Raw genomic sequence first — 13,896 nt, forward strand, 5'->3', positions numbered from 1 at the left:
GCTGGCTCATCATCCCCTGGGCTCTTCTCTGCCTTCAGGGCTGCCTCTTACACCACAGCAAATGGTACTCCTTGGAACGGGGCAGGGATAGGAAGGTGTCAGATCCTCTTGATACTGTGCAAATGTAAACCTCTTCTAACCGCCAGGGATTCCTACAGGAATAAATGATTTTCACACCAGGAATTTATCTTCTCTGTACAAAGTTCAACTTGACCAAATAAGAGCTTTTAGATGCTATGTTGCCAAAGGAGCGTGGCCATATGGCTGGAATAATTGCACAGTTAATCGGGTATGGAGAGACCATAGGCTTTCCATGCACTGAGCTGGAGGCAGCAGCATAACCCTGTGCAGGGGGTTTGGAATCTGCATGCACGTGGTGCGGTCTGTACCCTCAATTGCATGTTTAAAGGGAGTTTTACAGCATGGATTTTTCCACATTTCTCTCTGCAGGTCAGTGTGGCATTTTCCACATGGCTTTCCATGCACTTTCATCTCAGCCACGTGATAGCAAGGCAGTCAAACCAAGGTCTGGCTGTGGAGATGGCATCAGGGAGGTCACAGCTGTGGACAAGGACTCTTGGAGGGTCAGGGATGCAGTGTGCCGACTTGTGCTGTTTTCTGCTGTTTGCTCTTTTCCTGGTGGCACCAAAGAGCTGGGGCGTCCTTTGCCCAGATATGTTGCTGCGGGTGACGATGTTGAAGCTGGGCTGCAGCTGTTTGAGAAGCATCCCATCCTCAAACCAAATGGTTGTGCCACATGGCAGAGCATGGGACAGGTGGACGGGGAGCAGGGGGCTGGGGTGGCACAGCCCAGACTGATGTGGGGCAGACGTGATGGCTGCACACAGTCCAGGCAGGGGATGGGTGCGCTCAATGCAGCTTTATCGAGCAGGAATTAGGTGCTGCCCCCAGGCACATGCAGTCTGATGATGATGTGCTGAGGATCATAACTAAATTTAGCCCCAGTTGCACATGAGTGTGATGTTTTTTATTGTCGCACTTAAATCACAATGTTGTTTGGAGTGCGTGGCTGCTGGTCCTGCCTTGCTCCGCCCTGGATCTGTGACGGGCTATTTTGATCAAAGCGTCCAGAAAGGGGAGAAACGAGGAGAATCAGCGATGGGCAAGATGCGTGAGAAGGGCCTGTTTCCTAAAACACTCTTGGAAATGGGCAATGCAAAGGGCACCCAAATCTCTGGAACCCTTAGAAAGCTGTGGGCACGCACTTGGCCCATGGTCACACTCGGCCACGCTCTCTGACGGCAGCACCATTCTCGTGGCAGTGCTGGCAGGCCTCCAGCTGTGGCCGCCTCCTGCCCTTGCAGCATAGGGCTCGCAGTAATTTTCCATCCTGGCTGCAAGCTCTGCTTCAGCCCAAGGGCCCCAATGAATTGTTCTCACATGTCTCTCTAATAGGGCTGCGCTCCATTCAAGTTTCTCCTCTCATTCACTCGCAGCCCCTCCACTGTGGCAAAACAGGAGGATTTTGATCAAAAACCAGACCAACAACCTGCCCAGCGAGCTGCCAGGCAGAATTCCCACAGGCCGGCTGCACCCAGCAGTGATGGAACTCAGGGCAAAGCCAGGAGCATGGCAGCCCTGAGGACTTCACTGTCAGCTCAGTTCCGAGGCTGCATCTGCAGGGACTCAGTAGGGCCAGGTCTTACCTCTGTGTCCACAGCAAGAGCTGTGTCCAACAGTCTTCATCTCAAGGCCTTGGAATGCCTCTAGAAACACCAGAACCTTGTTCAGGATGCATGGAAACCACAGCACTTGCCTGTCTTGCCTGGGTTTGGTGTGCACAGGGGCAGGTGCCACCTCCCAGGCAGGGAGGAAGCAGCTCCCACTCACAGCCAAGCCAGGCTTTAAATAATACCTGTCAGCAGAGCAGAGCAGAGCTGTGCAGAAAGCAACTGTGTGCATACAGATGTGCTTAACAAGCTGATAGGCGTGAGACAGAGCAGACTGCAAGGTATCTCCTTGGAGCCTAGAGACTGGCATGCTCTCATAGGCAGCATTAATAAGCATTTCCAATCGCACAACGAGCAACAATGCCCACTTTAACCCTCCCCGGAGAGTGGGGTAGTGCCATCCCCAAGGCTCCAGGGTGCTGTGATGGCTTAAGGAGGTGGCGATGCGGTGGGAAGGTTTGATGGTTCCCCAAGATTCCATGGTTGCCTTATTGCCGCTGGTAGTGTTTGGGGACACGCAGGCAGGTATGGGCAGGTAGCACCCTCTCTGCTGGCTGCTTGGGGGCACCACAGTTCTGGGGTGCTGAGGGCACCAGGTCTGGAAGCACACATTGATTTCCCAGGGGGACAAAGTGGGGCAGGGCAGCATGCAGAAAGGCTGCCAGCCCAGCTAGCCCTTGCTTGGGCAGGAGAAGGCACCCAGAGGGGTTTGGCCAGTCTCTGTACCCCCTGCTCCTTACTCGGCCTGAGAGCTTTCATAGAGCAGCCGCACACCCCACTCCCCACGCCTGCACCCTGCTGGCTCTGTCCCTGACCTTCTCCTTGACCTGCAGCTGATCGATGCCTCTCGCTCAGAGGGATCCATCGGTCCTAATGATTTCATCCTGCTCCTCACTAATGAACTCTCATGTCGTGCTGCATTTGGGCCACGGACCTGGCAGATGCTGGGGAGGGAGGCAGAGGGACAGAACATTAGTTTTGGAGCTTTTAGCCAAAGCACACCACTACGTCCTCCCGATTCTCCATTCCACACCTCCCTCCCCACTCCTGCCTCTTTCAGCCCTGTTCTTTAGAGAAGCCAAGGCAAAGCCACCCAGTGCCATGGGACATCCCCCTGCAAGGTGCTGCACAGCATGACCAGTGCCATTCTCAGAACTGCTGCCCTACTGTGCCCACGTCCTGGCCAGGCAGAAAGGGAGGCCTGGCACTGACCTTTGCTGGGAATCCAGTCACACGCACCCCATCAATAACAAACTGTAAGATAACAAAATGAGCTGTCACAGCCAATTAACACGCTGGGCTTAATCAGCCTGTGAGTTTTCAGGGGGGAAGCAAGGGGCAGGCTCCAGCCAGAGGGGCCGGGTGAGGGGTCTGCCAGGAGGCAGCCACTCCTTGCTGGCTCCCTCGGCCAAAGAAACCCGGCCAAGAGCCAGGGCTGTGGGAGGGCAGAGCTGTCCACAGAGGTAAGGAGGAGGACGATGCAGTGATTTCCTTTTTAATGTGTCATCCTGCCCTGCTGACTCAAAGCTCTGGGTGCAGAGAGCTTCCCTCTGATGCTGCTGGTGCAGATGCAGAGCAGTGCCCATCTCTGCCTGTGCCAGCCAGACAGCTAGAGCTGTGTTTGTGCACCTGAGCCCAAACTGAATGGCAAAAATCACAGCTCAGGCTCCAGGCACTGCTTGGTAAAATGATGGTAATAAACCCAGACGGTCTGGGGCTAACCTGGAGCCTCTGCCATTCAAACAGGTATTAATGCCTTCCCCAGAGCGTCTACAGTCCAGCTGTGGGCTTTGAAGACAAGTGTCTGAGGGTTGTTTTGATGGTGTCTTTATTTGTCTATATACTTCACAGTTTGTTCCCATATGCATTGCTGCCAAGCCCCCCAGCTAAAGGACTGTGCTATTGGGTGGTTATCTCCTCACTCCCATTTTGCTCTAATGCATGAGAAGAAAGGCCATGCTGCATCTTAAGCATCTGCCAATCCCTTGGTTTGAAGTCAGGGAAAATTCTGCCTATTTGTTCAGGCCAGACCTCCTATTTGTGCATGTCTGCAAGCAATTTTTGTAACAATTATTCTCCTGCTTTACCCAGTGAGCACCTGAGAGCCCTTGAGGGACCACCAGAACTGCTGGAGACAGGCACAGTCACGTGAGCTACACCAGCTGCGAGTGCAGGCTGGGTTGTACAATGTTCATCTGCCTTTTACCACTTTTGTTGCTGTTGTTTTAATCACAGCATCACAACAGAGATGGGACAGCATTACCATGACTCTCAGGAGGTATCTCCTTCACCAAGCCCCCCTCAGCAGCATATCCGCATCTAAAGGACAAATGACTTTTACCCTGCAACACAAGGGATTTCCACCTTGCCACAGGGCAGGAAAACCTGGATAAAGTATGTTTCCTCTGCCTGTAGGAGAACCCTGTGAAGAGCTGTAACCATATGGCTTCAGAGAGGCTAACAAAAGGCAAAAGACTACAGTGTGTCCTGCCAATCAGATAGAAAGATTACGGAGGCCGGTGGCATTGCTTGGCAGCCTGCCATCAGAAATAACTCTTCAAAAATAGAAGCATGCTAATCTCAGGAACCTTCTAGTATTGTCAATCACATTAATGAAGTGTTTCGAAAACCAGAACAAACGCCTCAGCTTTTTGGGGCTGTGTTACCCCCTGTAATTTTCCACGCAGCCGAGGAGTGGTCTGGCTGCTGCAGCACATGCTCTCACCATGCACAGTGCCATGGTGCAGCAGCAGGGTCAGCCTGGCTCCCAGGAAGCTTGGCACCTGTGCTGGGAAGCTGACAGCCCTTGGTGCTGGGGAAGGGGATCCCAGGATCAATTTCCTCTATGAATCAAAACCAGGGGAGAGTGCCTGGGGAAGGTAGGAGTTCATGGTCTTCCTCTTCCTCCTCATCTTCAGGCCTTCTCCCAAGCTCCCTCTGGGATGTTTTTCACTCCCTGCCTCCTCCTTGTCTCTTTTACCTCCTCACACATCTCCAAGTCTCTTGACATCAGGCTTTGGTCACAGAATAAGCATGCCACAATGCACTGACAGGAACTAGCTACACCATCTATTACACTCAGATACAACAGTAATGGGAGATCCCCTTCAAACTGCCCTGCCTCCGGGTACTGCCTGTCCCACCTGCTGTCTCCTGCCCAAATGCACCTGAAGGACTGCTGAAGTTCCTCAACTGGCCTCCTGTGAGGCTGGTTGCCTTCCCATGCTTGCTGCTCCCATGGCCAGGTACTTCCAGGGCTACTGTGCCTGGCAACTTCTTTACAGCAGCTTTTCTTGCTCCCTGGCAGCCAACAGAGCTCCCTGCAACAAGCTGTGGGAAAGAGAAGGTGGATACAGCTTGACCTGTTCCCCATCTCCAGTTGTCCCACATTCAGGGGATATACTATAGAAATGGAAACAGCCACAGAGCCCAGCTCCTTCCAGCACAGCGAGGGACCACAGGACAGCAGAGCCCAGCCCCAGCAGATGGGCTTTGGAGTCTGAATGCCATGTGCTGGGCACAGGGCTCAGGCTGGCAGGGAAGGACAGGGCAGGTAGAAAACACGCAGCTGACTGACTGGTCTTTTGCCTTCTTGATCTCTGTGAACCACAGCCTTCAAATATGTACACACTCATCCTAACCCTACTTCTCAGGCTGTCTCAGACTGAGGATGACACAAGAAGCACTTTGTGAAAAAGAAGGCAGAAGCCAGGGCTCTTTCTTCTGCTACCTGCTCTCCCTGGCCCTCAGCTGTGTCCCCCAGGCACTGACTGCTCCAGCACGAGGCCAGTCCTGCACCTGCTCAGGCACTACTCAGTACATCTGAATTTGACTCAGGAGGTACAGCCAAGTGTCTGTCCATCTCTTCTCTGTGCAGTTCTTGGCAGCTTTCTCTCAGTCCCTTCCTTATACAGCAATCAGCAATACTTCAGTTTCAGTGTCTATGCCAACTACGACGTCCACTCTTCTTGCATGCTCAAATCCAAAACCAGGCAGTGCAACCTAAACCCATCCTGAGTCTACATCACAACAAGAAGTCACTTAGCCATCTACTGTGGTCTCAAAGGCACAAGAACATCAGTAGAGTTCTCACTACCTTCAACTGAAACAAGCAGTTTTGGTAGGGCTCACACGAAAATAATGTCTTCAGCTTGGCTCCCCCTCTCCCAGTTGCTAACCAGCAGTGCACACAACGGCTCTCCCAGGCCATGGCCATGTGGTCATGGCAGCAGGAGATGCAGCACATAGCAAGCACACAGGTGGTCTGAAGCCAGAGGCACTTTTAACTGCCCAGCTTCTTTCACAACAGGATTTGTCTGCTCCAGATTTGGATTCCGCTACCTGGTCAGCATGAAACAAAGCAAAGCGTGCTATATCAACAGGAGATCAGCTCCCAGAGCCAGACTTAAAAGCAAACCCATCAGAAATAAGTTTCAGATGTGGGTGGTCCCCCTTCATTCCCCATTCAGTGTGACACGATGAAACCACAGTAGCTGTTCAGTTTTTGTGTGAAGTCCCAGTGACGATTCAGCTCAGCATTTAGTGCTCAGGCTGCTGTCAGCTCTAGTAAAAGTACTTCTGAGTTGGCAATATCAGGCAAATGGAGCAGAAATGCAGGCTCAGCTATCCACGCTTGGCCACTCTCCTGCTGGGCCAACTGGCTGTTTGGGTGGGGGAGAAGGATGGAGAGTGAGAAAAGCGCTTTCCGTATTTAATCAGATACGTGGCAGTCCTGATGAAGCTTAGCAGCAAGGATTTAATGGGATGGATCAAGGAAGCCAGCATGATTTCTGAAAAGGGAAATCTTTTAGCTCTGTCAAGCACTCACGAAGTAACTAGCTGAGCTCTGAGATGCAGCAGAGCTGTGAAAGCCTGGCAACATATTCGCTGTAAGAAATTATGTTGTTGTTTCCAATCCAGAGTATAAAATCATTCAATCATCAGAAAAAGAGACAGGTACAGAACAGCTTTGAGCTGCCCACTGCCAGGCAGAGGCAGTGCCAAACAGAGAGCTGGATTTTTAAATAAAACCACAATCTCCCGAGCCATATGATAAGGCTACCAGACAATGTGTTTTTATAAACAGCACATTTGGGTACAGAAGCAGCTCTATGTAAAGAAAGCATACACCACTGTCCCGCTGCTGGATTACATCACATCTCTGTTCAGCCGTTGGGTCAATTAACACTTTGAATGAAGTTCTTCTAACAGCTGGTCACCAAAAATGGCTAGAAGATCACTGATTGCAGCAGAAATGCTGAGTCACAGCCTGACGCAGTGATTGAGCACCTGGTGGGAAGGCAGGGCCAACCCAGGGGAGCTCAGGTGCGTGCAATGTACCTGAATGACCAGATTCTGGCTCCTCCCCTTCCCAGACTTCATTTAAGGGCTGGCAGTGGAGGTAAGGAGATCTCTCTAGAGGTTCCTGCCAGCTGGAGGTCTTCTAAGGGTAAGCAGGTTTTGTTTTGTTTTGGTTTTATTTTTATTCTTCTTCCTTCTGTGCCTATGGCTACCACATTTGGGCATATCCTCACCTGCTGTGGTGTAGGACTTCACTACTGTGATGTCATTACTATGCTTTCCATCCCATTACACTGATCAAAACTGGAAATGCTTGTGCTCTTCAATTCAGTTAGATGCTATTGTCTCTCTGGTACAAGTAGCACATGGTGTTACAGTATGTCAGTTTTCAAAACATTCCTTACTGCCACCTCTCCTGGATGCTGCTGGTCTGAATGACTATGCCTGTAGTTTCCTGGCTTGCAGAAGCAATCAACAGCTTTTTTTTCTGCTGACCAAAAGTAAACCAAGGCCAGAGAACAAAATGAGACCTCATTTATGGCAAAGAAAATCAAAGGAGTAAAGCAGAACTTCTGTGAAAAAGCGGTTTGGATAGCTGAGTTTGTGCATGGGTGATTGCAAAGCTCTTTGTGTTTAACTGGGCCTCAAACACCCACAGCTGCCTCATGTGCTTGGAAGAGTACATGGAGCAAAATAAGAAGCCTGGGGTGCTAGAAGTTCATGTGAAATTCAGGTGAGGAAAGCTTTTCAGTTTCACTGACCAATGTGACAGCTCACTGCTAGGAAATGGAAGTGACTCCATCTTCTGCTGCATTGGTGCACACAAGCTCCCTGTTTGTCACACACCACAGCCTGGCACTGGAGCAGAGCACCCAGGGAGGCTACCCAGCAGGAACAGTTTTTGAGGAGCTATTCAGACAAACGTTGCCCTGAGATGGGTCAAAGAAGACTAACTCTCACCTTTGGGGAAGGACTGCACCAAGCCATCCTGTGGGTTTCTTAGAAAAAAATGTCACAAGAATGTTCCTTTGGGCTTTAATGTGAACACATAACTAACCAGCATCCCCAGTTTCACTTATTTTTGTGAATATTTTTGGTTGTAATGGAAGACTTTGTAGCGATACTGTATAATATATCTATGGACTGCTTTCTCATAAACATCAGTAGTCCTGCAGTGTGAAAGATGAGGAACATGGGGAGCAGTGACACTTAGAAGTTCTTTTTGTACCTCTTTTGTACAGTTCTGTAATCTATTGTGCCATTCTGATAATACAGGAGTTCAAATTCCTCTGACACAGCTTGCTGCTGTGCAATCATAAAGGACAGTGTGTTCATAAAAATTACAGAGCATTCTTTTGTCAGCTATCCTGAAGGCTTAACAACAGCCGTGGGTGACTGCAGTAGCAACGAAGTGCTTCCCAACAGAATAAAACATTCCAGCTAGAAATAAAAAAAAAAAAGAAAAGAAAGAAAACCCACAGAATATCAGATCCATTAACACAACAGAAACAGTAACTAAAAATTGCGGGATCAGATTTTTAAGGGCATTATGGTGTTTTTTTACTAAGCACTCAGGGTTACTAAAAGTGACATCTGACATTAAGGACTATTTCAATCTCCCTACTCTGAAACTGGCTGCACAAAACACTGGCAAGCATACACCATCTGCTTGGAATTTGTACCCAGCAGTAACGATGAGAAATGTTCTTACAAACACAGGAAAATGAGTTTGGAGAGTCATCAGATCTAATCTAGAAACTGAGGAGAGAATGATTTTTGGTTATAAACCAACTAGATCTCAAAGCAACCATCTTAAAATAACCCTTCCAACATAAAATGTTTTCATCACAGGTGGAGTTTAACTTGCTTCCCTTGCAGCTGGAACACTGCATGCAGTTTTGACACATGACTTGCAATCTATGCTTTAGTACTTGGAGCAGCAGGGTATGAACAAAACCAGCCAACTCCCACCTGTTGGCTGTCACACTTCTGAAAAGGTAATATGGAATCACCTCCATGAAAATGTAGACTTACAAAATCAGTAGCTTTTATCAGGCTGGAAGTGTCTCTGCCATGGCTTCAGCAAACTGCTACTACTCGTGGGATAAGTTAGACAGCTGACTGCACCTGACTGCAGGAAAACAGTTCCTGGCCACGTCACCTAAAAGAGAACAGGAATGGGATGACCAGGACTGCATTGTCCTCTGCTGCCGTGACTTTGCAGAGACCAGCACTATCTATGACTAATTTCTGTTGCTGGACAGCTAACAATGGACACTTTACATCAAATAACTTCCCCTTAAAAGTCTTTATTTAGCATAAAAATCCAGAAATAGAAAATATACAAATGTTACAGGAAAATGCGTAGGCTACTACATACAGCAGCATCTGACCCTGTACATACTCCAAATACTTTGTGAGGCACGATTTCCAGTTTGGCTTCAGCACCTGCTGGGGAGACAACACCCTGCCCCCTCTCACAACCTCCAGGGCAGAGCTTCAGAGGAATGACCATGCACCATTTGCACTGCGGGTCTTTAGTCTGAAGAATCTGGTGTCCAGACACACCTGCAAAGACAAACAACTCCTACGGGACTCGGTGCATCAAATCTTGAAGGTCTTGCATCAGAACTGCTGTTGTCTCCCAGTGACTCCTGGAGCAGGAAGGAGTAGGATGATAACCACTGGGCTGTTTAATGAGTACCAGCTTCAGTCTCTCCTACTGGCAGTGATGACATTTACTAGAATCATTTTGCAGATGGATCAGAAAGAAGGAAACTAAATTCATTTGCTCTGTCCCTCTACTAGTAACTGAACTTAGTAAGCAGAAGACTTTTCTCATGGGAAAACAGATTACACAGGTTGATAATGGAGGATGATTTCCATTAATGCACCTGCTTTTAACCCAGCCCAGACCAACTTTTGATGCTCTTGTGAGTGGAAGAGCTCAACATTTGCTGCAGAAGCACATCCATCACAAAAGGCACTCACAGCAGATGGGAGCATCCTTCATCGCATGCAGCATTGATCCCACAAAGGCTGGAAGGGGAAGAGAAGACCAGGCAGCTCCTCAGACCTGCACAGCTAGAGAAGCATTCTCTGAGGTACTAACACTGTGTACAAAAAATCAGCAAGGAAAAGGATCCCTGCCTCAAGGAGAGCATCTGTTATACTGAAATGTACAAGAAATGGGAAAAGTTCAGTGTGGTTTGTAGCACTATTTTTTTTTTCCACGTAACTGGGTCTCTCCAAAGAACAGGAAAGCTGGAAACAGATGTTCCCAGGAGGCTGGTATGGGAAGGATGGAATACAAACAATCATACCTTTTTTTCAAACAGATCTGGCACTGCAAATATCAATTTGGAAGATAAAGAATGATAAATATCAATTACCCTTTTAGAAAATCCTCTCATATCCTTTCAGCCATTTAGCAAGCGCTATAACCACGGTAAGCTGTAAGGCTATCCAGCAATGTGATGTGATCTATTTTTAATGTACTTGCCATCTGCCTTCAAAATTTGCAATAGGCTAATCCAAAGATGTTAAGAGAGAACTCCCATTAATGGACAGGGAGTCTGTCCTTTCCCAAAGCTGATTCATCTTTCTTTTCTGTGACTATCAGTCTCTGTGTCCTCTGTTGCAGCCACCTGTTCTTCAGGCTTTTACCCATCCATTTCTGTAAATTTTCTTTTCCCGTAATTCTGGACCAGACTGGAAACTGTGATTTGTGAAGCCTGTCCCTTTTCCCAGCACTGGAAGTCATTCAGCCCCTTCTGGCCAGCTTGAAATAAGGCTCGCTCTAACTCATCCAGCCGAGCCACCAGACTTGATGTGTCTTCGTTGTAGGCATTCTGAGAGGAGTCCATGATACGACGGAAACGGTTAATAAATGTCTAAAGAAGATAAGCAGAATTATTGACACACAAAGCAGAGGCTGCTTCAGTAATTCAGCTGCTTCATGCTAGAGACCTTTCAAGACATAGGAGATGCTCACAGCTGGTGCAGGGTCTGCCAGCTGCTGGCAGGGCTGCTGTACACAGCACCTATTAATCCTGGGTACAAAGACAAACCACTTCCTGCCTGAGCTTGAAGAGTGAATATCTGATACAGTGGAGAGGAAGCATGCATGGAATTACATTTGTCTGCTCTCTAACTACAGGCTTGAGAAGACGAGAGGGTGTAACACAATTAGCATCTACTCCATCTCACTTAACCAGTGGAATAAATCTTGTGCCACAGCAGCTGCTGTAGAAACAGACAACCTGCAGCTTGTGAATGGACCAGAAGATGCATCATCACTGAGGAACATTCAGCATGCTGAAATAACACTGAGCTTCCCCCCTCTCCCCCCAAATCTACAACTAATACATAACATTTTAAAAAGCAAAAGGATATATTGAAAGGTTTTACACCTAAACAAAAATAAGGAGAGAGTCAAAACCTTATTTAGGGTAGTGTTTCTTTTTTTTTTTTTAAAGTAAAACAGCACAGCTCCTCTCATTTGCTTTCAACAAGTTGCGCCTTGCATGCTTTGATATTTCTGTCAACTAGTGATGTGTGCTAAAGTGGTTCTCTTGCTAAGACATACATCAGCAGAAGGAAAAGATGAGGAAAGGTGTGGTCACCACCTCGATGCAGAAAGCAAGCCTTCAGTAGACCACTCTAAGAAAGGAGTAATATTTGACCATTTCATGAATGAACTCAATTAATGGAATAGAAATTATGTTTATTAGATTGGCAAACAACATGCAGGAATAGGAGGGATGACCGTGGATGCATCAGGGGACAGAACAATAAATCACAAGTAATTCTGACAAAGTAGAAATATGGTCTGAAAATCACTGGATGGGACTACTGCATGGTTCTACATCAAGGCAGAAATAATTAACTACAAAAATGCAGGACAAAGAATGACGGTCTGTGTACACAGGCTTTACCACCTCACTGTGGACTGCAAACCAAATGTGTCAATGTCACACTATCAAGAAAAATAGAAAAGCTGTGACATGATGAGCAAACAGCATAATGGCCTGGAAACTTCACAAAGGAATCTTTCTGTTTCCAAGGGCACAAGGCAGGAAGATGTGTGCTGTTCAAGATGCTGCCCATCAAAGCAGATGGAGCTGAACTGGAAAAAACACCAGCAGCGATCAGAGGTTAGGAAGCATGACACAGTGAGGTACCAAATGAATTGGGACCATTTATCCCAGAGTGAAGAAAACCAATGTTCAAATACATAATAGCCTGCTGCAGGAAGGAAGAGAATAATCTGTTCTCAGCATTTACTTTGTGTGAGACAAACAGAACAGAGCTTGTATTGCTGTGAAACAGATTTTGTTTAAGCCTAAGATAGGATGGTGAAGAAATGGAACAGCTGCACAGGATGGTATGAAGAGAGCTTTAAAAACAGGTTAAAAAAAAAAATAGGGCAAATCGACTCTGCCTTGCAGCAGGGGAGCAGATTAAATACAGCTGCATCCCCTTTAGTCCTGTTTTACAGGATTTTCTGAAATATCATATTTACAGCATGGAAGCTCCAAGCTAAAATCCCACTCCTGGATGCGCACTTGAGGCTTGCACTGACATTAACAGGCTGCACCATTCCCCAGAAGGGTCATAGCAATTGATCTAAAAATCCTTAATCCATTCAGAAGTCACCTGAATTGGAATAAGCTATTTTTCTTGGAGTCTGCTGGGCAGCTGGGAACAAGAAGATATACAAACACAAAGACAAACTTCAGGCCTCAACTCTAATACTTGCCTGCAGGATACACTGAGCTATCTCAGGGTTCTCTGGGTTGTCGAAGTTCAGGAGCTGGGAGCCGAATCCATAGTAGTATGGCCCCATTTTATGCAAATCGACCACATTGGCATCAGCACTGAACACTGTCCTCCAGGCCTCCTTGTAGATCTTTGGCAGCTCCACAGAGATCAGCCTCCTCTTGCTGTCGTGCAGTCCCTTGGCCAGCCACATCGGGATCTCCAGCTTTGAGCCCTGCACGAAGAAAGAAAGGCAAACGTTGTGCCCACGAAAACACAGGTGGACCAACCCCAGAAGCTGACAGAAAGCTTTAATAGCGAAGATCTGGTATTACATAGGGCCAGTTTTGTGCTCAGAACAGCCTCATGCTTAAAGAGGATAGATTCAGGTTGGTTGTAAGGAAGGAGGTTTTCTACAGTGAGGCACTGGAACAGGCTGCCCACAGAGCTGGCGGCTGCCCTGACCCTGGAGACTGCCAAGGCCAGGCCGGATCAGGCCCTGGGCAGCCTGATGGAGCTGTGGTGTCCCTGTGCTCTGCTGGGGGGTTGGACTAGATGGCCTTTAAAGGTCCCTTCCAACTCTAAGGATTTTACGGCTGCAACTGAGATATAAACCAGACGCTATCCAGAGGCACTAATTATTACTGCAAGACTCCGACTGCTTTGCGTCGACCTCAAAAACAGAAGCAAACGGCCCTGCTCACGCGTAACCCCTCACAATACCGCCGATGGAAACAGGGGCGCTCCGCTCCCCGCAGCCCCCGTCCGCGCCTCGCGCTCCCAGCATGCCCCGCGCCGCTACGCCTCTGCCCGCCCTGCACCGCCCCGCGCGGTGCCTGCCGGGAGTTGTAGTTCCCGCCGACCGTCACCTCAGGGATGGAGTCCCCCGAGCCCGCGCCGGACCCCTGGCCCAGCGCGAAAGCCAGGCGGGGCAGGTTGCTCTCGGCGCGGCCGGGCAGCTTCTCCTGCGACATGAGGATGTCGTCCAGCGATAAGAAGTTCTCCTCGGGGCCCAACCCGGGGCCCACCGGGAAATAAGCCTCCGCCATGCTCACGCAGCGACTCCCGCTCAGCCGCCAGCGGGCAGTGCTGCGCGTGCGCGCAGAGAACTCCCGCCCGCCGCGAAGGCGGGAACGGGGGCTGA

General features: G+C 48.7%; 1 protein-coding gene across 5 annotated transcripts; it reads right to left on the bottom strand.

Annotated features, from left to right (window-relative positions):
* Positions 1 to 2,618: 2,618 nt before the first annotated feature.
* Positions 2,619 to 13,830, bottom strand: GINS3 (GINS complex subunit 3). Of its 5 annotated transcripts, none has more exons than XM_040645977.2 (4): positions 13,622 to 13,830; positions 12,754 to 12,987; positions 9,027 to 9,153; positions 2,619 to 2,635 (listed from the first exon to the last, which is right to left on the bottom strand). In XM_040645977.2, the coding sequence occupies exons 1-3, from the start codon at positions 13,799 to 13,801 to the stop codon at positions 9,031 to 9,033; spliced, it is 537 nt and encodes a 178-aa protein (XP_040501911.1). In that variant the 5' UTR covers positions 13,802 to 13,830; the 3' UTR covers positions 2,619 to 2,635; positions 9,027 to 9,030. The 5 variants fall into 5 exon arrangements, with proteins under 5 accessions (XP_040501911.1, XP_015147794.1, XP_413991.2 ...); XM_015292308.3 differs by lacking the exon at positions 2,619 to 2,635 and adding an exon at positions 6,751 to 8,432; XM_413991.8 differs by lacking the exons at positions 2,619 to 2,635; positions 9,027 to 9,153 and adding an exon at positions 9,282 to 10,885.
* Positions 13,831 to 13,896: the final 66 nt, after the last annotated feature.

The sequence above is a fragment of the Gallus gallus genome, chromosome 11 (assembly GCF_016699485.2).
Source record: "Gallus gallus isolate bGalGal1 chromosome 11, bGalGal1.mat.broiler.GRCg7b, whole genome shotgun sequence".
NCBI lineage: Eukaryota > Metazoa > Chordata > Aves > Galliformes > Phasianidae > Gallus > Gallus gallus.